A 26,347-nucleotide genomic window follows, 5' to 3' on the forward strand; every position below is an offset into this window, starting at 1 on the left:
AGCATTACCCAAAATATGGCAAGTACCACTTGTACTTTTCCTCTCAGTTTTGCACCCAGCAAAATCTGAATCTGAATACCCAACCAAATCACATATACTTCCTTTTTGGATACCACAACCCAACGTTAGATGTACCCTTAAGATATTTCATGATTCTCTTAACGGCAATTAAATGTGATTCCTTTGGTTTAAATTGATAACATGCACACAGACATACACTAAACATGATATCAAGTCTACTGGCAGTTAAATATAAAAGAGATCCAATCATACCTCGATACTTTGATATTTCAATCCGTATCAATGTAAGTATCGGATCCCATAGGAGTAGTTATTGGCTTGCAGCCATTCATGTCAAATCTTTTTAGCAAGTCTCTGCAATACTTGGATTGGCTTACGAAAATGCCATTATCAAGTTGTTTAATTTGAAGTCCAAGGAAGTAATTTAACTTCCCCATCATGGACATTTCAAACTCTCATTGCATCATTTTGTCAAATTCACTACACAAAACCTCATTAGTATAACCAAAAATAATATCATCTATATAAATTTGAACAAGTAGAGTATGCTGATTTATTCTTTTTATAAAGAGTGTAGTGTCGACCTTTCCTTTGTTGAAACCTTTTTCAAGTAGAAATTTATTTAGACGATCATACCATGCACGAGAAGCTTGCTTTAAGCCATAGAGAACTTCCTTTAATTTGTACACATAAGAAGGATGTTTGTAATCTTCAAAACCAGGAGGTTATTCAACAAACACTTCTTCTTGAATGTAGCTGTTGAGGAAAACATTCTTTACATCCATTTTATATAACTGAAAATTCAAAGAGCAAGCATATGCAAGTAATAGCCTAATAGCTTCAAGTCTAGCAACTGAAGCGAAGGTTTCATCAAAATCTATACATTCTTCACGATTGTATCCTTAGGCTACTAATCTAGCTTTATTTCTAACAATAATACTATTTTCATCAGATTTATTTCGAAATACCCACTAAGTTCCAATAACATGCCTGTTTTTCGGTCTAGGAACAAGTTCCCAAACTTCATTTCTCTCAAACTCAAACTGGTTTAATTCTTCTTGCATAGCAAGAATCCAGTGTTCATCCTCGATTGATTCATCAATTTTTGAGGGCTCTATTTGAGAGACGAAGGCCATGTTTAGACATGCTTTATCAAGCATTCGTCGGGTAGTGATACCCGTATTTAATTCAGTAATAATGTTGTCAATCAGATGATCACGATGAGTTCTCCATTCTTTTGGTAAATCTCTATGAATATGTTCCTCTTGAGATGATAGGTTATCATTCATTTTCAAATGCTCAGTATCAGTTGTAGGTTCAATAATAGAAATTTCATTTGAGGATGAACTTGGAAATTCCTCTTCATCGGGAGTTAACTCATCCTTTATATCAGGATTGGTTTCATCAAAAGATATATGAATTGATTCTTCCATGGCTAGAGTTCTTTTATTAAAAACTCTACTCGTCAGAGAGTAGCCTAGGAATATGCCTTCATCAGCTTTTATATCGAATTTGCCTAAGTTATCCTTACTATTATTCAAAACAAAGCATTTACCACCAAATACATGCAAGTGAGAAATGTTTGATTTTCTACCTTTGAAAAGTTTATAAGGGGTTTTCTTAAGAATTGGTCTTATAAGAACTCGATTTGAAACATAACATGCAGTACTTACTGCATCAGCCCAGAAATATTTTGGGAGGTTAGTTTCATTCAACATTATACGAGCCAGTTCTTCTAAAGACTGATTCTTTCTCTCTACAACACGATTTTGGTGTGGTGTTCTAGGAGTAGTTCAGCTGGTGAAATTCTTTTGATGATGGTGTTTTTTTGTAATTGATTCATTGGTCTTGTAGGTGGAGTGCTGAGTAAGGGTGAGTTATATTTTTGGTATATTTATGGTTTGTTGGAATTTATGGGATTCCTGTTTTGATATGGAGTTTGTAAAATTTGGTTTTGGTATTTGTTTGGTTTAGTGTGCAAGGTCTCTTTTTTCTTCATAAATTTTGGCTAATGAAACTGCTTTGACAATTGAGATTGGTGTATAAATCATGACATCCTAGCGTATTTCTGGTTTCAACCCACTGATGAACAATAGATCATCGCATCATTACTAATCCAATAGTCTCTATTGGCTAATGATGTAAATTGCACGTAATATTCATTAACAATATCAATCTAAGTCAATTTAAACAGGTGACTCTAAGTCATTCATAGATAGAAGGGCCAAAATCCGACTCCAACTCTCTAGTAAATTCCATCCACGAGGTAAATGGATGAGTTCTCTACATCATTTGAAACCAAGGTAACACCTCTTGATCCAAATGTACCGAAGTGATTGTTAATCTATCACTATGCGGTATATCATAGCACCCAAAAAATTGTTTAACCTTCAAAATCTAGTCACACACATTTTTTCCATCGAACCTCGGGAATTCCAATTTAATGTTTCTGACCTGGAACGTGTCTTACTTGAGTTTCCTACACCATAGAAGGATTGTTGTGGTTGTTTCTAGACCAATTGATTCAAAGCTTCACTGATTTGATGCAAAGTGAGATCTGCCCCTTGTTGTCATGCTTTTGTTCTTTCAAATCTGGAATCTATTATGGCTTCCAAATGCTCCATTTGTATTTGGAAGTCCTCATGAATTATGTAATGGCGTCTGCATTTCGTTTGATCTCACTGCTCATCTCCTTCCTTCTTGTATATTCTACCATGGTGAGATGAAAGCACCAATGAACTGGAACTAAAATTGCAAGTGATGAAGACAAGAGAGTAATGTATTATTGTAAGGAAAAGCAAGACTCAGCATCTATGTGAAACCATGTAAGAGAGTACAAGGAAAAGAAGTACAAAAGAATTTGGGAGAAAAGTATAAGAGGAGTCTCATAATCCACACCATTTTCATCACTCCCTACTCTCCCTAAATAATATTCATTTTCTCACATAATCTTTCAAACGGACATTGGAGGTACACACTCTCTCCACGCCTTGCTTCATGAAATTATGGAATACCTCTAACATAATTATTCTCTCTGTCCAACGGTTTCACATGACCCTGGCCTTTCTTTCCTGACTCATTCTCTTCTAGAAGCTGGGTTTTCATTACAATATGTTGAGTATTGTAGAATAAAATAACTATAATTTATAATCATTTTACAAATTACTAGGCTCCCTTTTTGAACTTGTTTTAGAATTTTGATTGTAAATTTTTTTCTTTAACAGAATTACAGTAATTAACCATAAAATTATTTTTTAATTAAAAGTTAACTCTGCAAATTCGATTCTAAGGGGTAGAATTAATTTCAAATAAGGATCTAAATCAAATATGACATATTATAGTTGAAGTTCATCGATATTTGTGCCAAGTTCCTCTATTACATGAAGATGCATATTATAATGGAAATCTCCATTCACATGTATTACATTACAATATTACATTACTGAAAGAATTACCATAAAAGCATAGGGTAAGCCCGAGTTCAAAAATCATGAGATGACTAAATATATTACATAAAAAATAATGAAATCAACATAAAGGATCAATAGACCAATGAACATTTCTAACTATACATTAAGGCATATAGAACAACCCACACATGAAGAATCCAATGATCACTATATGAAAAGTTGAAGCTATGTGAATTGAGTTTGAGGTTAAGGGTAATGAAGCAGAAGGAGCTACTGGAATGTTTCCAAATACAGTAGGATATGAAGATGAACTAGGACCAGGTGCTGCAACATCATCATCCATATTTGAAGTCACATTTCCTACAGATATAACAAGCTTCTGATTTCTTTGACAATGACCAGGTTCTCCACTTGTGAAGTACAAAAGTCCTTCTGATGTAATGTTGAACAAAGAGTTACCGTTGTTCATGTACAATATAGGGTCTTTAAGGTTGCAGCTCTTATAAGATCCCTTTGTGACTTGAATCACTGAATCTTGACTTGGTGGGTATAGAAATACTGCATAATGGTTATAAAAAATTACAACCATAAAAATGAAGCCTTTAATTTGTTAACCTTATAACATATATTGGATAAAGTTTTGCATTTGTTGTCGATCACCTAACACAGTTTTCAATTTTCTTCACATTTCATGTGAGCTTAGGACCGACTATGTATAAATGACAAGATTATAATATCGCTCGATCTACATATCTGACTCCACTTAATTGGATTAAAATTTAGTTGTTGTTGTAATTTGTTAGTCTAGATTCTAAGAGAAATGTTAGAGTAATAGTATAAACTTACAAAGAGTGTCTCCAATGGTGAGATTGTGATATTTGGACCATTGGGCATAGACTAGTGGATTTGCTGAGGTGGGTATACCCCAAGCATCTAGATCTCCAATTTTGTATTGGTAGCACTGCACCTTGGATTTGTTCTGGACAGATATAAGCAAGAGAGACACCAATAACAACAAAAAGCACTTATGGTTTAGAAGATTGGCCATGATCTTGGTTCTACTCAGTACTCACAATCACCCTCACAGATTTGGGAGGAGCCTAGGACCATGTGAGGTGCACTTATTATTGCAGACATTGGAGGATTCTAAATCTATAAGAAAAAAGGGTCCACATAAAAGTCAATTTACCTTCATGACCTCATCCTATATAATGTCAAGAGTGAAACTTTCATATATATGGTCCTATAATCAAGACCTATTAAGAGTTGTGTTTAAGATAGAGTTGAGTTCATAATATGGGAAAAATCTAAAAACACACAAGTTAAATTTAATATCATCTAATTTAGTTATTGAATGAAAATTGTTCTTCATCATTCAGAAGTATTCTTGAACTTGACACTATGATGTATTCTTTAAACTTTAAAAAAATTGCATAAGAAAGATCCTAATATATGTTTTTTGGTATAATGAAAGGGATTTTCTTACTCTCTGAGTAAATGAATAATCTCGTTTTACACATAACATTTTGCAACCCAGTGATAATGTTTTAGAAGGTGGCACCCAAATTATTCGAGGTCCTTATATATTTTTGAATTTCATGGTTAAATTATACATCTTACTAAGGGTGTTTTAAAAAGTTTCCTTTGCATAATTTTGATTCCTTTTTAAATGATAAATATGTTTATGCTGGATGATAGTATTATTTAAGCCATGGAGAGACCCGATTCTCATTCCCTAAATATGATAAAATCAGCCCTTCTAACTATCTATCGACATATATTACATGTTACCACTTATCCCGTTATTAAGAACCTAAACCTGCTATAATAACTCATTAATCAATCTAAATACACTCACATTCTTTTCTTTTAATTGGAATGAGCAAGTCCAAGCAAAAACAAAAAACAAGATGGTTGAGATTTAAAATAAACTTGCAATAGACAGCTATTGTATCTGCTAATTATGTGCACATGGGCCAGCTGGCTGTCGGAATTTTTCATGTTTTTGTTTTCTTAAGTTTGTGATTGTACAATACATTATTATGTGCAGCCGATATCAAGCACAATAAAATAAAATTAATATAAGTTGTAAGGGTTTTTTACTCTATTAATAACATGATATCAATTTCATTGATAATACAAATAATGTAGATCAAATTAACTGAAAACGCCCAACCCCAAGAATGATATAAATGGTAGAGTAAATTACACTGACATTCCTTGAGTTTTAGTGAAATTACACAAATCATCTCTCACTTTTCTACTCCTACACAAACCTCCTCTAGTTTTTATATTTTCATTACACTGACCACCCTATATAAGAAATAAGTGTAATATTTTAAACAAAAAATGTGATAAATGCAATTAAGTTAAACAAAACATGATATATTGTGTAGACAAGTCTAAATAATATACAAATAAATGTATCTTTATTATTTTTGGTTGCAAATGCATCGACAATTCTAAAGAAATATTGTTTAAATCGCTCTTATAATATAATGTAACGAACCAAAAATAATAAAGATACATTTATTTGTATATTATTTAGACTTGTCTACACAATATATCATGTTTTGTTTAACTTAATTACGTTTATCACATTTTTTGTTTAAAATTATATACTTATTTCATATACAGGGGTGGTTAGTTAAGGAAAGTATAAAAATTAGGGGATGTTTTTATATGTGTAAAAAAGTGAAAGGTAGTTTGTATAATTTCACTAAACTCAGGGGGTGTCAATGTGATTTACTCAAAATGTTATTGTCTTATTGATGCATAACAATACGTGTGTGGACTTCCACTATGGTAGGTTCTGCCTCCTGGACTGTACCCGTTATTATTGGCCATATACGGATTATTATAAATTCTCTCCAATGGTGAACACTGTCTTCAATTTAACTAAGTAGACATAGTGAAAGCCTAAAACATAATCTCCAATATGCAAATTATAAATGTAGTATATATGCCATGTAAAAATTTAAATACAGTCAATGTATTAATATTATTTATTTGTATTATTTTATTTATGAATTAATAATTATTGAAAATCAATAGTAAATTATGTATTGAATGTGTAAAAAATTCTTCACCTATTGGTACAAGCATATTTTTCTCATATAAATTTACGTTTTAGGCTCTAATTAATTGATTCAATCATAGGATTCGGTACTTGTGACCTTCTATTTTGGTATGTTAGTTTTATACTTTTCCAAAGTTTGGTACAAATCAAACGGCATAAATTAAAGAGACATAACTTAATTACATTTGTCGTAAAAACAACATAACCATAATTTTAGTAAACGCAACATAACTACAACCAGAATTCAATACTATGTTCCATTCCAATTTCTCAAAACAATGTTAGCAAAGAATTCATTGGTCCACGTTTGTCCATTCAAATTCTAGTTTAACAAGTGAAAAGCAGAGCACCTGGCATGATGCATCCATCCATTGGGTTACAAAGAATGTAAAACCAATATCCAAAACAATCAATTGTTCTTGTAATAACTAATAATCCAAATAACTGATGAAGCATTTTAAACCCTATAGAAAGGGATTTCTACGGGAGAAGAACAACACGTTAAATGGATCCATGAGTTCTATTTAAATGGTAGAGATGTGTGGGAATATGGATGAAAATGGGAAATGCAGACAATAAGAAACAAGCTCAGAGGTGGTGGTTTTGATGGTAGTGATGAAAGTTCTCTGCAAATGGTAGGTTAGGTATATACTATTTCAGAGGGCTGTATATGCTTTTAACTGAAAAACATAGAGTGAGAGATGTTGCTGCTAACATTCCCAATCACTCTTTTACTTTCTGGTTGGTTACTTCAGAAAGTTCTCTACATGGATGAGGGTATTAACGGGAATTGTGACAGAGGGTGCCTTGCTAGGACTCCTTTCAACAAATATTTTTATCACTACAAGTGGACTAGTATGGAGTGGCTTGGGTAATTTGCAAGAATACATAAATCCAACCTCCATGCCCGGAAAAAGAAAAACTTATCATAACAGCTATAACCAAGTATCCTATCATGGAACTGCATCCATGCAAAACCCACAGAAATTATTACCTATGTGTATAATACATGACAGAATAACATAATTAAGTTGTTGGGTTCGCTGCCATAAAATAACGAGCTAAATTGAAATTGCATGAATATCTGACCAAGTTGACTCATTTGGTATACAACATACTATAAAGTTGGTAGAATACAATAAACTGTACAAACTCAAATGCTATATGGTAATAAAGATAACAGTTCAAAATATGTAGGAATATATTATTATTCCCCAGGGGTTGGTGTCCCCATAACCTTATTATTTATCAAGATAACTACCGCAGAGAAACATCTACATCCAAATTTAATTAAAATGATATAAATAATGAGTTAACCTTGATAGATTATCATTTAGCCTATCTACACTTGCTGAGCTACATGGAAGGTTGGACCAGAATTTCCATGTATGACTTTATAACTTGCCAAGATATACATATATTTCACTAAAGAATATCATAACTTATCAGCTTTCATGCAGCTTCCACTTTTTCCCCATTTTGTTCCTGGCTGTAGGCAGCATTTAGCTGTTGTTGCAACTATTCAAAGAAATAACCGAATAGGCGATTAGTTTAAGTTGAACATTTATAGCTTATATGACTTATGGGGTGGGTGGTTACTGGCGCTATAGAAATGTAGGGCAAGCAGGAACCAAAAATGGGCGAAGAAGACCAATCAAGAATGACAATAAAAAAGCTTCTACACAAACTTACCTGCTTGCATTTTAATTTCTCAGAAGCTAGTTCATCAGTCAGACTAATTGTCCTGTTAACACAACACACAGAAAAAGAAAAGGTAAAGGGTGAGAGGGGGAAGAGAGGGAGCCAGATAAGCTTTTTCAAGTCAAACCATAGAGAAAGGGTTACTCAGTAAGTATTTTACAAACTGGTAAAACTAACCGAGCCTTAAGTTCTGCAATTTTTGCCATCAGAAATTGTTCCCTCCCTGAAGCTGCTGTATCAACCTATATGTAACTCAAGTGTCAGAAGCAAACGTCAAGCTGGTGAAAAGTTATTATATACTTCACAATAACTTCATTACAAAAACAAAAATGACTAGTTCTTAGCAGAAAGTTATCATTGCAGCATAGTTAAGCATGTGTGAAGAAATAAATCAAATAAAAAATTACTCACAATTCCATTGTTCTCTGGACTGCAAGGTAAAGTTGGCATTTTTCCATTCTGAGAAGCTGAAAAAATTTATTGTGCTCATTATGTCATTCAATACCATACATAAAAAAATAATATCCTGAAACATAATCAATGAAAAATCCTTCACTCACCATCTATTGCCTCGGCAGGCTGCAAGCTATTCAACAAATTCATTATAAGATCCTGAAAAGAAACAAAACTTTCCAGTAAGACTATTTTTTGGTAAAGATAAATTAGATTATCCATCGTCAAACAGTCACGCACGAGTTTCTCTCACCTGTTGAATAGATGTCTGCTGGAAAAGATTCTGAAGGTGAGTTATGAGAACTGATGCAGAATTAATGGTATTGGCAGAATCTGTGGAAGGCTGACCACTTGGCTGAAGAGAAATACATACAATGAGAGACAGAAAAGCATTATATATTTATATATCAAATAAAATACAATAATAAATGAAACATCCTAGATACTCTTCAACTGAACAGAGAAGCCAAATATTTTCAAAATGATGATAAGCAAGATAAGTATGTTTAGAGCAAAGGAGAATTGTACAAACCATTTGTTTAGGATCCGACATCCAATCACCAACACTGGCAGATTTCCTCATTGGTGATGATACCTACATATAATGTAATATGAAGAGAATATCAAACATGGCATAATAAAGAGCATAGATATATCAGTCATAATAAGTTAGATCATCAACCAACCTGTGATGTTCGGCGTGAACCTGAATTTACAGGAAGATCCTATGCAACAATATGATGTCAGTTAAAGTTGTAGACAGAAACAAGTTGATTATAAGAGGAAAAACCCACCTTCACCTGATCTAAATTTTCCAATGTCACTGAGAATCGTCCTTTAACTTGAACTAGATTAGCCTTTGACTTATCGTCTAAGGAATCTCTGAATCCTACCAAGAGCGGGGGTGAACAAAATCAAAACCAAGTGAAAGACAGCTGAGGTAAAAAAATATGAGATCTTGCACGCGAAGCCTTATGGTGCACATGATAATAAATACCTCCAGAAGATCTTATTGGAGCAGATAAACTATTTGCCGAAGCACGGCTGGGAAGCATTAATGGACCACTCAGATTAGAAGCTTGTTGCAATTCACAATTACTTTTCACACCTAACAACTGATTTTGATTCTCAAACCTAAAGGTAATAAAACGTTACTTATTTTAAGCTGTCATGCAATAAGAAACTGAAAATAAATAGACATGACATTGGATTCATTTATTTAAACTTCAAATCACCCTTGTTAGATTGTATATCTATACAGAACTCAAGAAAGATAAAAGGGAAGGAAAGGAGGATTTTATTGAAAATATGTCTCATTATAAAAGTAAAAGACTTTAAACTTGCTTGAACTCAATATAAAAAAATAAATAAACATAATTCATTGCATCGACTAAAGGTCTTGTCACTAAATATATTTTTAAAGTAATAGCAATAATCACCATTATTATTCATAAAAATAAATAATAGGATAAATGAATAGTTTTTCAGTTCCATGCTATCAACCGCAATCCCGAGTGGAGAACACACACACTAACATGCAGACAAAGAGGCACTACACACTCCCACACGAGGCATCTTAAAAAAGGACATGCTCAAAGTACTATCAATGGAGGACAAGTTAGTAATAACGATTTATATTTTTTGGACCATTTCACTTCTAAATTTTCTGTCGGAGTTCACTTCAGAATATATATTCATTCAAATTGAGGGTATCAGTGTATTCTGAAAAATAACAACAACTAAATGCTAATTTTGCCCTTCATGATGCCATCCTGATAAATCAGTTTGAGCAGTTTCATTACTCTCCTGATCCCTGAACTTTCAAATTAGCAAAGCATGATATGGTTCCAGGTATCGAAAGCCAGTGCAAAATGAAAAATCCCAGGAAAAAATTAATTAAAGATTCTTTTGTGAAATAGGAAGCTCGGACACCTCTATTTATTGAGGTGTCCAAGTTCTAGTGCGTTTCAGAACTGATACCTGTGCAATATGTGTTAGACACCTCTCATCGGGTGTGCAATTAAAAAAATGACTCAAACACTTGGCCGACATCCAAAAATAGCTAGCCATCTTTAATGACACAGCTGTTCAGAAAATTTTCAACTAAAAGTATGTTAAGTTTCAACAACTCAAAAAAAGGAAAAAGGCCTTAGATAGAGTAGATATTTTCTTAAACTTTTTTGGTTGCCAAATGGATAGATTAAAAGTGAAGGATAAGCCTCCTTCAAAGTGACCTCATAAGCTGCTTCTGTATCCGTACTTCATAGATCATGAGTCCTATATATACTACAAAACAATATATGTTCTACACTAACACAGTGAAACCTACCACTCCAGACTTCACACCTTTCCTCAACTAGCAGTTTGATTGTACAATGGAATATGAGGGGCATAGGAGGAATAATTTCCCTTGTACACAAATTTATTGGGGTGAGGAGATGTAAAGGAATCGAACTCATTTTTTATTCTCTCCATTTAGGTTTTTTTGTTATGATCGGAATAGCTTTTGTTGTATTTAAGAACAAGTCCCATTTATCTGAGTTAGTTCAAAAACTTTACAAGGGGTAATATTGAAATCATTTGCACTCATACTAAAACTCTTTATCTTCCCCTTTCTCCCCTTTCCATTTTATCTTATACATTTCCATTCTATCTCACTCTCTCTAAAACATTTAGCAATACAGTAATATAATATAAGAATAAAAACCAAAGATATAATATGAAAATACAATGCACCTTTCAAATGCATGCCCTCTCTCTGGTAAAGAATGACTAAGAATCATGCTTGGCATCAGCGGTCCACTTCGAGTTTTACCAATTTTCAATGGTTGACTTTTAATCTTGCTTGTTCCCATATCCTTCTCTAAGATAGATGGTATTGTCTCGACAATCAATCCATTTTTCTTCTCAATCTGCGGTATGTCATTACCACCTACTTGTAACATGAACTCATCTTGTTGCAAGTTATCTGAATTCATTTTGAATTTGCTAAACTGGGAATCAGTGGTTGTATCCTGTCATGATAAACAATATATATTAATATAGATCATTTTAAGGGGGAAATTTTTTTTACCATAAGAACCAACCTTGTAGCAGGTGAAGAGTTTGCTTTCAAATTCTTCCCCTATCACTGCAATATCATCATCTTCCCTCACCTGGTAAAATTGGAACACATGACTTAAATCAAATAAAAAAGAAAAAATAGTTAACTTTGAAAATATAAAAATTCATACCAATGAAGCTTGAGCTTTCAAATCATCAATATCAAAGTTCCACGCACTAACTCCTCGTTGATATTCACTCTAGAAAGGACAATATATAAACGGATTAGATGGCAATGGTTATAAATGTGGGGTGTTTTTGTTTTCTGCAAGATTGCAACAAAAATGTACACTTTATAAACTATGTTAACCGAAGCTTTATCTCATTAGACTTTCTTCAGGATAGGACCCAAATACATAAAAATCCTCCCATCATTAGAGTCTACTTGGCTGTGATGTGAAAACAACAAAAGCTGTATTTTAATTAAGAAAAACTTTTATTTATTTATTTGAGTTGTTGGGCAAAGAATAATAGGGTTTTAAGTGTGAACAAAAGCAAAAACCTTTTCTAGAGATACCCGAAACTGTTGCTTTTACAAGAAAACATGGTAGACGCAGGAAAAAGTAACTTTGACCTCATAAATGTTTCTATAATAAAGCTTTTTATAGAACAACAAGGACAAATGGTCAAGAAATTTTGGCTATTATTATAAACAAGCTTAGAAATCATCAGCTTTATCCTTCTAGATAAAATATACAATCAATTTATTGAGCTAAGATAAACCATATTGCTACCATCTTAAAGTAAGTAATGCAATGGATCAGTCAAACACACTTGGACAAGCTCTACAATTAGGCTTTCATATATAGCACGAAATTACCATTCAAGAGAAGGAAAACAGAAAAAATATGATGAACTTGGTTTATATCAGATATAAGAGAAAGGCTGCTAGGAATCATTGACTAAAATAATCACATTATGTAACAAATATAGTGTCAGTTTTACCAGAGATAATGCTTCTTGTTCAGCAGAAGGCATCCTCTTCAGCGCAAGTTGAGCTGCATCTTTAATCTGTTGAAAGCTTTTTGTCAAGTGAAGTAAAAGTAAGAGGACAAGAGAAATTATAAAGATGCACCAAAGCATGTAGATATCCAACCTGAAGGGATTTTACACGATTCCAAAGAGGTGGTAAGTCAGCAAATAACCTCTTCAAAGATAGCTCAGGATGCTTAGCATGTTTGAAGAAGGAGTGCTTCAGTAACTTGTCCACTGAAGGCCTCTTTGTTTGATCTTTAACCAGACACATAGCGACCATTTCCTTAAAAGACTGATAACAACTGGAAATACTTCAGATAGATATTACAACTAGTTCTGCAAGAAAACGTTACAATATAGCAACAATATCCAAATCTGTAGTCACTGTTACAAATCATGAGCAATGAATCGAATAAACTCAAAACTATAATAACGATGTATCTTGTGTAATTGTCTATGCAGAAAGAATGCCTATACCTTGGAGAACTTTCTATCACGATCATAATCAAGTCCTGGAGGAGCATTCTGGATGGTCATTAAAAGAACCTGTTTAAAAAGCAAACAGTAAGTTGTTGTCCTATATTATGGAAGTTGAATTGGTCTAGACATGTTTGTTGAAGCAAACAACCTTCATCGGAGGATATTTTGAAAAGGGGGCGTGACCATGAGCTAACTCCAGTGCCGTGATCCCAAAAGACCAAATATCAGCCCTGTCCAACATTTATGCAACAAGAAAACGTCATTTCGAATTAGAATTATAGGCATGATACCAATCACACATAAAAAAAGTGTACAGATGGGGAAATGGACCCTCTCAACTAATTTGTTTGCCATGACGTCATGTGAAAACAAGAAATATACACAGATTTTACTAGTAGGTCCAATCAAATTTGGTGAAAATTCTTTTATAACCTGTGTCTATCTCTCCTCCACATAACCACATGACAAGAAAAAAACACGAGAGCATCCTTTTCTGTATAGCTGACCAAGAATAACTCACTTGGAATTATAACCCATTCCAGGTTGCAATACCTCTGGTGCCATCCTGCACACACAAAATATCTATCACACAGCTATCATATACTTACATTATACGACATATAGTATAATCAGTAGGACTGCAGCACAAACATATGATACACACAGTCATTACTTTTTACATTATCACAGAGGCTTTTTTGATGGTGAACCTAATATGTATTAACAACATTACATTATTATTACAAAACATTCTTCAACTTGAACTTTGACATGCAATACTAGAGTGCGAATTCGGTACACAATACATAAAGCTAATGCGGGAACTTGGTAACTATGATACATAACTAACGAATACGTTGAGCACCCTCACGTGTCAGTGCCGAACATGTATCCGACACACTGGCATTCATGAAGAATATGTATTCCTAGAGCATCCAAATATTTAAAATAAATAAATAAAACAAAGATGAAGACACGTATATGATACATTTTCAATAAAAAAACGGACAAGATATGATATTTTCTATTAATTTTATGAATTATTCTACTATATTTTCTAGGTTTGGTAGTTGGAATTTTGGAGGACAATGATTTACAATTTCCAATGTATTTTCTACTTTTGATATTTTGATTTAAACTTATAATTTAATTATGATATTTTATGTATTTTTTTTTTTTTACTATTTTATACACATTGAACGTTCTTACAAACAATTCTTACAAACAATGTGTGTGGACATATTGAAAATGTATCTTATATGACACAGGTATCCATATATGTGCTTAAAATTGCGAAAACCGCAAGTGATGTGTTCGGTAATTGAAATAAGGTTAACATAGCATACCAACAAGGAGTTCCAACAAAAGTGTTCCTAGAGCGCTGCCTATCACCGGTATCAAACATGCAAGCCGTAACACCAAAATCAGAGAGCTTCACTTCACCATTATCATCAAGTAAAATATTCCCAGCCTTAACATCGCGATGAATATGTCCTTGTCGATGAAGATACGCCAAAGCTTTCAGAGTTTCCTTCAACACACTCGCAATTGCACCTTCTTCAAATCCGTCAGGGTACGCAACCTTCATCAGGTGCAAACAAGAACCCTGCGCCATGAACGGCATAACCACCCAAAGACACCGTTCCACGACGAAGGAACAATAAGCGCGAACCACGTTAGGGTGATCGATTAATCTCATGGTTTGAGCCTCTTTTCTTATGTCATCGAGATTGCTATTGCATCGATCTAGATCGAGACACTTAACCGCCACTTGGCGGTTGTTAGGGAGGTAGATTGCGCGGTAGACGGTGGCGCTGGCACCGTTACCGACTTCGTCGAGAAGCTTGTAATCGCTTGAATTGGCGGAGAAGGTTCTAGAAGAAGAATACGCCATTTTGGTTTAGTTTGAATTTTTTTTTCTGCTTCTCAGGCTGTGACTGTGCGTTGAACAGTGTTGACCGCCATCATAAGCTGTAATAACAATAAGCACTTTCTGCTTTGCTTTTTTTCAATTTCTAAGCCCTAGCTATAACGTTACTCTTGAGAGATTAGACCTTGTTGTGTTAATATGATTAGGTAAAATTATAATTTTACTCACTCGTTTTTATAATACATTTAGTGGATCGATTGGCCCAGTGGATTCTCGGATATCAACATCAATTTTCGAAAAGTATTAATTTTTCTTCATTGAACAATAAAATATCTTTGATTAATACCATAATAAAACTAAAATTATTAGTGGTACTTTTACAATACATTACAATTCTTCATCATACATTTATGGTTGAGAAAATTAATTAAATTAACTGTTTTTATTATTATACATAAGTCTAAAAGTTAAATGCATGTATCATTTAATTTTAATTTAAAAGAGTATAACTCTTCTCCCATGATGATCTGAGTACTAGGAGTACATGTAAAGTACTAATCTGTAACCGCTGACGTGTCATATGCTCCTCACTCATGATCCATCATCCTCAGTCTCCCTTCCTCGGACTCCCGGTGGACCCTACCTCTGTCCTTTTTAATGTTTGATTTTGTGACTGGTGGACCCCTCCGTTCTAACTTCCTCATTATATTTAAATTATTTTATAGTTTTTACTTTTTTAAATGATAATCATTTATTTGTATCAATTTTTTTAATAGTCAATTTAAATATGGATGATAGATTATATAATAATATTATTAAAATCTTTTACATTGTTAATATATCCATTTTTTCTCTTAATTGGTTCTTTATAAATTTACACTATGTTTAGTTCTATGAAAAAGAATAGGAAAGAAAAGTGGTGGAAAATATGATTTCCCACTATTTGGTTCAACCCTAAAAAAGAGAGAAAGAAAAATTATTCATGGATCTCACGCAAAAAAAATTTCTCCCTAGTTTGTGAAGAAATGAGAGAAAACCATCAAAATTCTAAATTTGTTCTTCCACCTTGAATGAATTGAGAGAACTATAATCTAGGTAAATATATATAGTAAAATTCTTTGTTTATATTCTTTTTTATGTAAAATTAGTTAACTTAATTTTATTTTCATTGCTTCTAAACTCACAAATAAATAGTAATTTTGTATTATCAATAAAAATGGAGTGAAAAGAAGAAATAAACATAATTACTTAAAATTACAAACAAAGTGACAAATAATAAATAAATTAGAAAGACAAAACGCAAATGCGTAAAAGTGATATTGTTAGAATTATTAAAGTGATATCAAAGATGAGTTATAGTTTATTTAGATACATTTGTGAGAGAAGATACAAGACTAATGATTTTTATTGAATTTTATAAACATAATTATTTTATTAAACTTAGTTTATATGTTGCTTAAAAATATTAATCAATATTACTAAAAATATATTATTTAGTTATGTAATTTGCAATATTAAAAATAGTGTTTAAAAATTAGACATATTACATTATTGTTATTTTAAATAATTATTTAGTTATGTAATTGAGTTATATAATGAGGGCACTTGTGTCATTTTAAATATACTATGTTTAAACATGTATTTTCTATCCTCTCACTTTTCTTTCATTTTCAATCATACAAAATAATAAAATTATCATCTTATTTTTCACTACTTTTCTTTCGTTCAACTTTATTTTCTTCTACTTTCTTTCATTCCTTAACCAAACATAGTCTTATAAAAATAATAAATATTATATCTAGTCATTATTGCACCATTTTCTCCCTGCATTCTATATTCTTAGAAAAATAATGAATTTCTTGTAAAATAAAAATTGGTATAGTCATAAGTATTAGGCGTCTAGTACCGTAAGGCTGTGCTGATTCATAGGATGACTAAAAGGTCAAGAGTTCAATTCTTTGGAGTAACACATATTGAGAAAGGCAACTACAAACCTGAAAAAGGATTAGTTTATTACCCAAAGATGAAAAGATACACTTAGTAGTACAAGAAAAACACTATTTTAAAATATCATTTATGACATATGTCACTTTTTCTCGTGACTAGCAAGTTACTCGTGCATTCGCACAAAGTGATATTTTTTGCTGCATGATTAAGAACACATATATTATCGTACATTCATATGGTTAAAAACACATATTATCTATACATTCGTATTAATTGTTGAGAACATACATGTGACTCGTGTGTTCACCCGACTACTCCTCCACCAACATTTATATGAAGTTACACACTTACACTCATACATGGGAGATGAAGAGGTAAGGGAGAGACGAAGAGGTAATAGTATAATGAAAAGAAACGAGAAAAAGAGAAAGAAATAGTCCAGATAAGAAAAAATATTTTAGTGCCCTCTAATGTTTAATAATTATTACTTTTTTCCCTAACAAAACATATAGACTAATGAGTAATTGAGATTAAACTGTTAAAATAAAATAAAATGTACAAAAAGTAAAGATGTAGTGTGGAAGGTACATAGTAAAATAGATTAAAAAAATCAAGGAGAATGTGACATGTAGCTAGAACGATTTTTTATTATTATATAATAAAATAGATTAAAATAAAAAATGTATAAAAAATAAGGATGTAGTGTTGGAAGGTACACAGTAGTAGCATAGAATCTTTTAAGGGAAAAAAGTGAGGAGAAAGTGACATGTGACTAAAATGAGTTTTTTATTATTATATAGTTAATAGATATGTTAAAATAGAAAATGTATAAAAAGTAATGATGTAGTGTGAGAATATATATAGTAGTAGCATAGAAGCTTTTGGAGGGAAAAAAGTGAGGAAAAGATAACATGTGGCTTGAAGAAGTTTTTATTATTATATAGTAATAATAGATCTATCATTAATATATTTTTATATTTAATTAATAGCACATAATTTAGGAAGTCACTAAGTAAATTTTATTTGGTTTATTTGACAATACTAAGTCATAATTTAGCATATATTTGGTTTATTTGACAAATATATCACACCTTGAATTTTATTTGACATGGAGACGAAGAAGTCAAATAGTTCTATTTTTAAAAGATCATCAATGATATTTGACCATACTTTCGTTCTTACCCTTATATTTAACTAATTGGATAAGAACTCTAATGAGATATGTTGTCTTTGATGAGCAATGTTACACACTTAAACTCATATGAGAGAGACGAAGAGATAAGGGAGAGATGAAAAGGTAGTAGTATCTACTACCTATCTATATATTACTCTACTATCTAGGTAAGAAAAGAAAATGCTATTGAAAATACTATAGTAAATACTCTACATTTATGATAAGTGTACAAAGAAAAACTTATGTTTGTCAATTTGAATAGTTGATGTAATTAAAAAATTAGACATTTTTAATTTGGATATCTTTCACAAATGACATTAAAATACAGAAAATATCTTCTTCACATTCTTTATATTCAAATTACACATTATTTCTCATATTTTTCAATTTTTGTTCAACAAATCTTCTTCTTCAATCTAAACCAACTCAAATGTCTCATTTTCTATTCTTTTCAACTTTTTTTACTTATTTTAGACAATCTTCAATTGTGATAAGTGTACAAAATAGAGGTTTTTTTGTAAAATTGATGGGTTGTTAAAATTTCTAAACTAGACACTCTTCATTTAGATATCTTTTACTCTCTACTCTCTACTCTCTACTCTCTACTCTCTACTATCCACTATCTACTATATATCTATAAGAAAAGAAAGAACTATTAAAAATATTAAAGTAGATATTCTACATTTGTGACAAGTGTACAAAAAAGTTATGTTTGTCAATTTAAAGGGTTGATGTAATTACAAATTAGACACTCTTCATTTGTGATAAGTGTACAAAGTATAGGGTTCTTTTTTTTTAAATTGATGAGTTGTTGAAAGTTCTATACTAGACACTCTTCTTTTGGATATATTTTACAAATGACTTTCAAATACAGAAAATATCTTCTTCTTCACATTCTCTGTACTCAAATCACACACTATTTCTCATGTTTTTCAAATTTTGTTCAACAAATCTTCTTCTTCAACCTAAATCAACTCAAATGTATCATTTTCTATTCTTTTCATTTTTTACTTCTTTTAGACACTCTTCATTTGTGATAAGTGTATAAAGTAGATGTTTTTTTGTAAAATTGACGACTCGCTGAAATTTCTAAATTAGACATTCTTCATTTGAATATCTTTCACAAGTGACTCTAAAATTCTGAAAATATCTTACTCTTCACATTCTCTATACTCAAATTGCACATTATTTCTCATATTTTTCAAATGTTGTTCAACAAATCTTCTTCTTCAACCTAAACCAACTCAAAGGTATCATTTTATATTATTTTCATTTTTTACTTCTTCATTTTCAAATGTCAAAGCAACTCACAAATGTGATTTTATACTCTTTTCATTTTTACTTCATCATTTCATAACTAAGGGTATATGTAAACATATTGGTAGTTACTACTTGGAAGTATTTTTCATTTCATTTTTACTTCATCATTCTCATAACTATTTCTTTCTTTTTTCAATTTTTGTTCCACAAATCTATCATCTTCACCAACTCAAGTATGATTTTACTTTCTTTTTTTTCATTTTTACTCCATCCTTCTCATACTATATTTGTACATTCTATTAGTATATGTCAACATATTGATACTTACTACTTAGTTGTATTTGTAATGATTGTAAGAATATATTTGTCCTAACTACGTTTCTCATTTTTGTTTTCAGATTTTGTTATTAAAACTATGATCTTTAACTGTCAAACCAACCCACGAGTATGATTTTATGTCCTGTTCATTTTTATTTGTTCATAGATATAATTGGTTTATTATATCAATTTATACATGTACATTATTCTACTAACATAATATTCTTTATTCTTAGAGGTAAAAAATTTTAACTTCTTCAACCTTCAACTCACTTACACCAACAATGTATCACAATATAATATATTTTTTGCCTTCTATAAAAAACTTCATTTTTCGGCATTCTATAACAAAAACTTCATTTTTCTCGTATGATGTTTGTTAAAATATTTTTTCCTAGGTGTTTATTTTTCTAACGCAGGAAATACGAATTTGTCATGTTCTTTGTTTCGCCATTTGCAGAAGAGAAACCTCACATCTTAGAATACAACAATTAGAGGTTACATTCACTATCTGAGTGTAGAAGAATAGTTCTTTAATTTTATTATGTGGTTTTCCTTTTTAATTCAAAGTTAATTTTTTCACCATCTGAATGTGTCAACCTTATATTTGTAAGAATAATCTTTAATCTTTTTCTTCTCAACATAAATAATTTGGCATGTTTAATTGTTGAATATGTATATTTTATCTTATTAATCATAGTAAATGTGATCATAATATCAGTCATAACCAATGATGAGAATTTAATTCCATTCACATTCTATTTTATAATAACTAATAAATTTGCGGATATTAATATATAATTCTATTTATATTCTATTTTGTTTGAATTTATGAATCTGTTACAAAAACAGAATATAAATTTGCATAATTATAACTCATAATTTTGCGGAATATTAATTGAGTAATATCCACTCATTAATGTTTCACATCATTCCCAGTAATTTGTTTATATTTGGAATCGTTAACATATAATATGTATTTATTCATTGAATTCCATAATGTGCATGTTTAATTGAACATATTACACGCTTACTATAACATTGGAAACTTAATTCACAATCATAATTATATTGACAAAGAAATAATTAAAAAAAATTAATGTTATTAACAAGTAGAAAAGTTCGAATTTTTTCGATCAGTTAAAAAAGACATTATACACAATTAATCAATTAGTAGTTACACTTTAGAAACGGAAATTATTATACATGATTGCCTTTGAATGTCTTTTACTCCGTTATCTAAAAACTAAATATTTGTTCCCCACAAATAATTTCGTGATTTGATTTTTTATTGTGTTTTTTGATTGAATTTCTTTTTAGTCTTTAATAGGATGTAATAATAAAAAAATTAAAGTAATTTGATTTGATTGTGATAATCAATTAATGAAATTTATATTTTGGTTAAATTATTTATCCTTCCTTAATTTTAAGCAATGTTCATTATGAATAAAATAATTTTTCATAATTGTAACTAATAAATTTGTGAAATATATTTATATTTATATTCTATTTTGTTAGAATTTATGGACCAGTTACAAAAATGGAATATAAATTTATATAATTATAACTAATAAAATTGTAGAATATTAATCGAGTAATATCTACTCATTAACGTTTTACATCATTCCTAGTAATTTTTTAAACTTGGAACTGTTAATCTATAATTTATATTGATTCATTGAATTTATAACATGTGTTATTAATTGAGCATATTATACGATGACTTTAACATTGAAAACTATTAGGTATGATTGTCTTTGAATGTTTTTTACTACGTTATTTAAAAACTAAATAATTGTTCTCCACAATTAATTTTGTGAGTTGATTTTTTTTTTTTTTTGATTGAATTTCTTTTTAATATTTAATAGGATATAATAATCAAAATATTAAAGCAATTTAATTTCATTGTGATAATCAATTAATTTGATTTATATTTTAATTAGATTATTTATGATTCCATAATTTTAAGAAATGCTCATTATCAATATAATAATTTTGCAGAATTGTAAAAAATAAATTTGTGGAATATATTTATATTTAATTCCATTTATATTCTATTGTGTTTAAATTTATGGATCAGTTATAAGAATGAAATATAAATTTCTAGAATTATAATTAATAAATTTGTGGAATATTAATTGAGTAATATCTACTCATTAACGTTTTACATCATTCCTAATAATTTGTTTAAATTTAGAAATGTTAACCTATAATTTGTCTTAATTCATTGAATTCCATAACATATGTTATTAAGTGAGCATATTACATAGTTACTTTAACATTTAAAACTTAATGAAAAATTATAATTAGAATGATACATGAATAATTCAATAATTCTATTTTTAATGTCATAAAGAAACATAAAAGATCAAAAAAATTCGATCTATTACAAAAATAACATTTTATATAATTAATCAATTGGTAGTTACACTTTAAAAGCCGAAATTATTAGGCATGATTGTCTTCGAATGATTTTTATTCAATTATCTCAAGATTAAACGATTGTTCCCCACGATTAATTTTGTGATTTGAGTTTTGATTGTGTTTTTGGATTGAATTTCTCTTTAATCTTTAATAGGATGTAACAATCAAAATATTAAAGCAATTTGATTTGATTGTAATAATCAATTAATTTGATTTATACTTTGATTAAATTATTTATGATTTCCTAATTTTAAGCAATGCTCATTGTTTATATATATTTGCAGAATTGTAAATAATAAATTTGCTGAATCTTAATATTTAATTTAATTTAAATCTCATTTTGTTTGAATTTATGGATTAGTAACAAAAAATGAAATATAAATTTGTAGAATTATAATTAATAAATTTGTGGAATATTAATTAAGTAATATCAACTCATTAATGTTTTATATCATTTCTCATAGTTTGTTTGTATTTGAATCCATTAAGCTATAATTTATCTTGAGTCGTTGAATTCCATAATGTGCATGATTAATTGAGTATATTACATGGTTACTTTAACATTGAAAACTTAATTAACAGTTATAATTATATTGATGAAGAAATAATTATATAATTCTATTTTTAAAGGCATAAAGAAATAGAAAAGTTCAATTTGTTTTGACTTAGTTACAAAAATGACATTATACACCAACGAGTGTTGGTTTAAGTGGTACATGTTTGATTCACTTTAAGCAAAGTCTCGAGTTCGGGTCTTGTGGATGGAAAAAATACTCGCTAGGAGAGTTAGTCCTACATACATGTGGATATTCCCAGCTTAGACATGATTGTCTTTAGTGTAATGATAACTATGTGAAAGAAAATAAAAAAGACATTTTACACAATTAATCAATCAAGTTAAATGGCCAAATGTAATAAGATGATGATATAACACATTAATTTTATAATGTATGTGATTTATTAAGCATATTACACAATTACTTTAACATTGAAAACTTAATTAATAATTACAATTATATTGATTAAGAAATAGTTAAATAATTTTACTTTTATGTTTTAAAGAAATAGAATAGTTCAATATTTTTGGACCAGTTAAAAAATAGAATTATAGACAATTAATTAATTAAATTAAATGGTTAAATATATTAATTAATTTGATACTCATCAAATAAACAAATATATAGATTAGTTGGCAAGCAACCTATACAATTATGATTCATATATAGCGGATGAATCATAATATATCATTGATCATTATAGGATAATAATAATACAAAATTATTAATTTTTTTTCTTTAATCAATATATTTATCTTTATTTCATACATTGTTGGATTTTTTAAATTTTCATCTTATTTTTTAGTTGAATTGATTTTGACAATTTTATTTTTACAAACCGTTGATAAATCTATTCACACGAGTTTACTTTAATGCATAAGGATAAAATTATAAAATTTCAAAAAGACGAGGATAACTATTTAAAAATATAAAGGATATACTTACCTATGTGATGCGTAAAAAATAAGGCATAATATTTGCTAAAATTAATATTAATCATTATTTATGAGTATAGGAATCATAAGATATAAAAAATTGTATGCATTATAACAATTATTTGATTTATATTTTGTTTCAATTATTTATCATTCCTTAATTTTAGGTAATGTTCATTATGAGTATATATTGTTTAGAGTTTAGTGTTTGACTTTAATATTAGTATAGCAATATTAGAGTCAAATAATAATAATAATATATATTTTTAATTTTTATACTAATCTTATTTTAGAATAAAATAATAATGAAATTATAAAAAATTTGATAATGTTTTTAATTAATAGGATACGTCTAACTATATCATGTTATCATATTATGTATGCATAAAAAGAGAAGTGAACCAACTCTCTTGAAGTTTACTTTCAACCATCAATGTCTAAAAATCATCAAATTATTTTGATGTTGGACTATTGTAGATACCAGAAACAACTACATTAAACCATTATTACATTAAGGACAATAAGCCACCTTCCAAACTTCCACTAACTAGGTAACAACAAAGTCATTCTATCTTACTCCATTAAATAACTACGTAAAATTATTCAATAATATTTGCAACTAAAATGGAACTCGTGAAGAAAGAAAACAAGTAGGAGACATAGGCTCAAGATATTGGTTTTTGTAAGAACTATTATAATTGTTTTAAGATCATATAAGATTTTTCTGACATAATAGCTTTTTTTTAATTATTATTAAAAAGATCTTAATGCATAATGATAGATTACAAAATAAGTTGGTTCAAACAAAATAACTTCATTCAAGTACTTCCCCAAATTCTCCGCACTTTCATTTACAAAGTTAATTGGCCCATATAAAACTATTCACCCATACGAAAAGTTGCATAGATGTATATCTTGAAATGTAATGATGGTATTTTAGTAGTAGAGTCTAGAATCCAAAATACAACAACTAATTTGTCATCATGATTTACAAATCTAAGATAGATTTTATAGATTTTGTTGTTATGTATATTGTAAACTTTGTTTGTGCATTCATTTATGTTCCTTAGGTTTTGTTGTTTTTCGCTTTGTTAGTTGCTGGGAACTTTTGCACTAATCTGTTTATTATCCAAAGTACTCACATGTAATAAATTACAAACAATGATGTAGAAACACAGATTTTGAATTGAAGTTTAACTTATTGAGATTCAACATCAATAATGTTAGTTACATCGTTAAGATTTATCACTTTAAATTGTTTATTCACATTTATTTTTTGCTTTTATATTATAATTATTTTGACTTACATGACTATTTATTGTTTCAACTCATACAAGTGATACAACTTTAATATTTATATTGTATTATTAAATTAATACATGTTTCTATTTAACTAACAACTTTGGTCTTTTACTTAACTATAAATATTTTAAAAAAATTCAAAACCAACACAAAATGGCCGTGTAAATGCACGTACATACTACTAGTTATGAAATGAAACGGGAAAGAGAAAGAGAAAAAGAAATAGTCCAGATATGAAAAAAAAATTCAATCCCCTCTAATGTTTAATGATTATTACTTTTTAACATAACAAAACATATAGACTAATCAATAATTGACATTAAATTATTAAAATATAAAATGTACAAAAAGTAAGGATGTAGTGTGGAAGATACATAGTAGTAGCATAGAACCTTTAAAGAGAAAAAAAGTGAGGGGAATATGACATGTAGTTAGAAAGAGTTTTTATTATTATATAATTAATAGATTAAAATATAAAATTTATAAGAAATGAGGATACAATGTTGAAAGATACATAGTAGTGACATGAAATCTTTTAAAGAGAAAAAGTAAGAAGGAGGTGACATGTGACTAGAATGAATTTTTTATTATTATATTATTATATAGTTAATAGATAGGTTAAAATAGAAAATGTATAAAAAATAATGATGTAGTATATGAATGTACACTAGGATAAAACCTTTTGGAGGGAAAAATTGAGGAAGAAGTAACATGCGGCTAGAATGAATTTCTTTATTATATAGTTAATAAATCTATCATTAATCTATTTTTATATTTAATTAATAGTACATAATTTAAGAAGTCACTAAGTAAAATAAAGATTCGATTTATTTGACAAAAATATCCCACCTTGAATTTTATTTGACACGTAGACTAAGAAGTCAAAGAGGTTCTATTTTTAAAAGATCATCAATGACATTTGACTAATTGGATAAGAATTCTAAGAGATATATTGTCTTTGATGAGCAATGTTATCTTCCAAACTTTGATTTTAAACTAAAGTTGTTATGCCCAGAAGTAAATTTGATTATGTTTTTTATTTAGACAAATTAAGTTAAGATTTGTTTTATCATTATGCCCATTAATATTTGATTTATGTATTTATCTTATTAATGTGATTGTCATCTTACACATATGTGGCAAATTTACGTGGATAGTGTAGTCAAACTACACTATCACACGTTGGGTATAGGTTTCAAAATATTTACGGAAGTAGTGTATTTTTAGGGAAGTCGTGGATGGTATCCACGACTTCGGGGGGAAAGTCGTGGATGGTATCCACGACTTCTGTGACATATTCTCTCTCTACGGAAGTCGTGTACCCTAAACACGACTTCCA

General features: G+C 29.7%; 2 protein-coding genes across 5 annotated transcripts; both read right to left on the reverse strand.

The window, feature by feature from the left end:
- Positions 1-3,478: 3,478 nt before the first annotated feature.
- LOC109338462 (stellacyanin-like) lies at positions 3,479-4,555 on the reverse strand. Its single transcript, XM_019575712.1, has 2 exons — positions 4,278-4,555; positions 3,479-3,989 (listed from the first exon to the last, which is right to left on the reverse strand). The coding sequence occupies exons 1-2, from the start codon at positions 4,477-4,479 to the stop codon at positions 3,595-3,597; spliced, it is 597 nt and encodes a 198-aa protein (XP_019431257.1). The 5' UTR covers positions 4,480-4,555; the 3' UTR covers positions 3,479-3,594.
- Positions 4,556-7,720: 3,165 nt separating this feature from the next.
- On the reverse strand, positions 7,721-15,271 carry LOC109338461 (serine/threonine-protein kinase 4-like). Of its 4 annotated transcripts, none has more exons than XM_019575710.1 (19): positions 14,568-15,271; positions 13,742-13,786; positions 13,370-13,451; positions 13,219-13,287; positions 12,863-13,033; positions 12,712-12,777; positions 11,898-11,966; positions 11,751-11,819; positions 11,401-11,678; positions 9,662-9,798; positions 9,465-9,553; positions 9,351-9,389; positions 9,197-9,259; positions 8,918-9,019; positions 8,772-8,823; positions 8,623-8,678; positions 8,389-8,453; positions 8,203-8,254; positions 7,721-8,028 (listed from the first exon to the last, which is right to left on the reverse strand). In XM_019575710.1, exons 1-19 carry the CDS (start codon positions 15,113-15,115, stop codon positions 7,963-7,965), a joined length of 2,118 nt encoding a protein of 705 aa, XP_019431255.1. In that variant the 5' UTR covers positions 15,116-15,271; the 3' UTR covers positions 7,721-7,962. The 4 variants fall into 4 exon arrangements, with proteins under 4 accessions (XP_019431255.1, XP_019431253.1, XP_019431256.1 ...); XM_019575708.1 differs by having other exon boundaries at positions 9,459-9,553; XM_019575711.1 differs by having other exon boundaries at positions 9,197-9,255; positions 9,350-9,389; positions 14,568-15,270.
- Between the last annotated feature and the right edge of the window lie 11,076 nt (positions 15,272-26,347).

Source organism: Lupinus angustifolius, unplaced genomic scaffold (genome assembly GCF_001865875.1).
Source record: "Lupinus angustifolius cultivar Tanjil unplaced genomic scaffold, LupAngTanjil_v1.0 Scaffold_26_26, whole genome shotgun sequence".
NCBI lineage: Eukaryota > Viridiplantae > Streptophyta > Magnoliopsida > Fabales > Fabaceae > Lupinus > Lupinus angustifolius.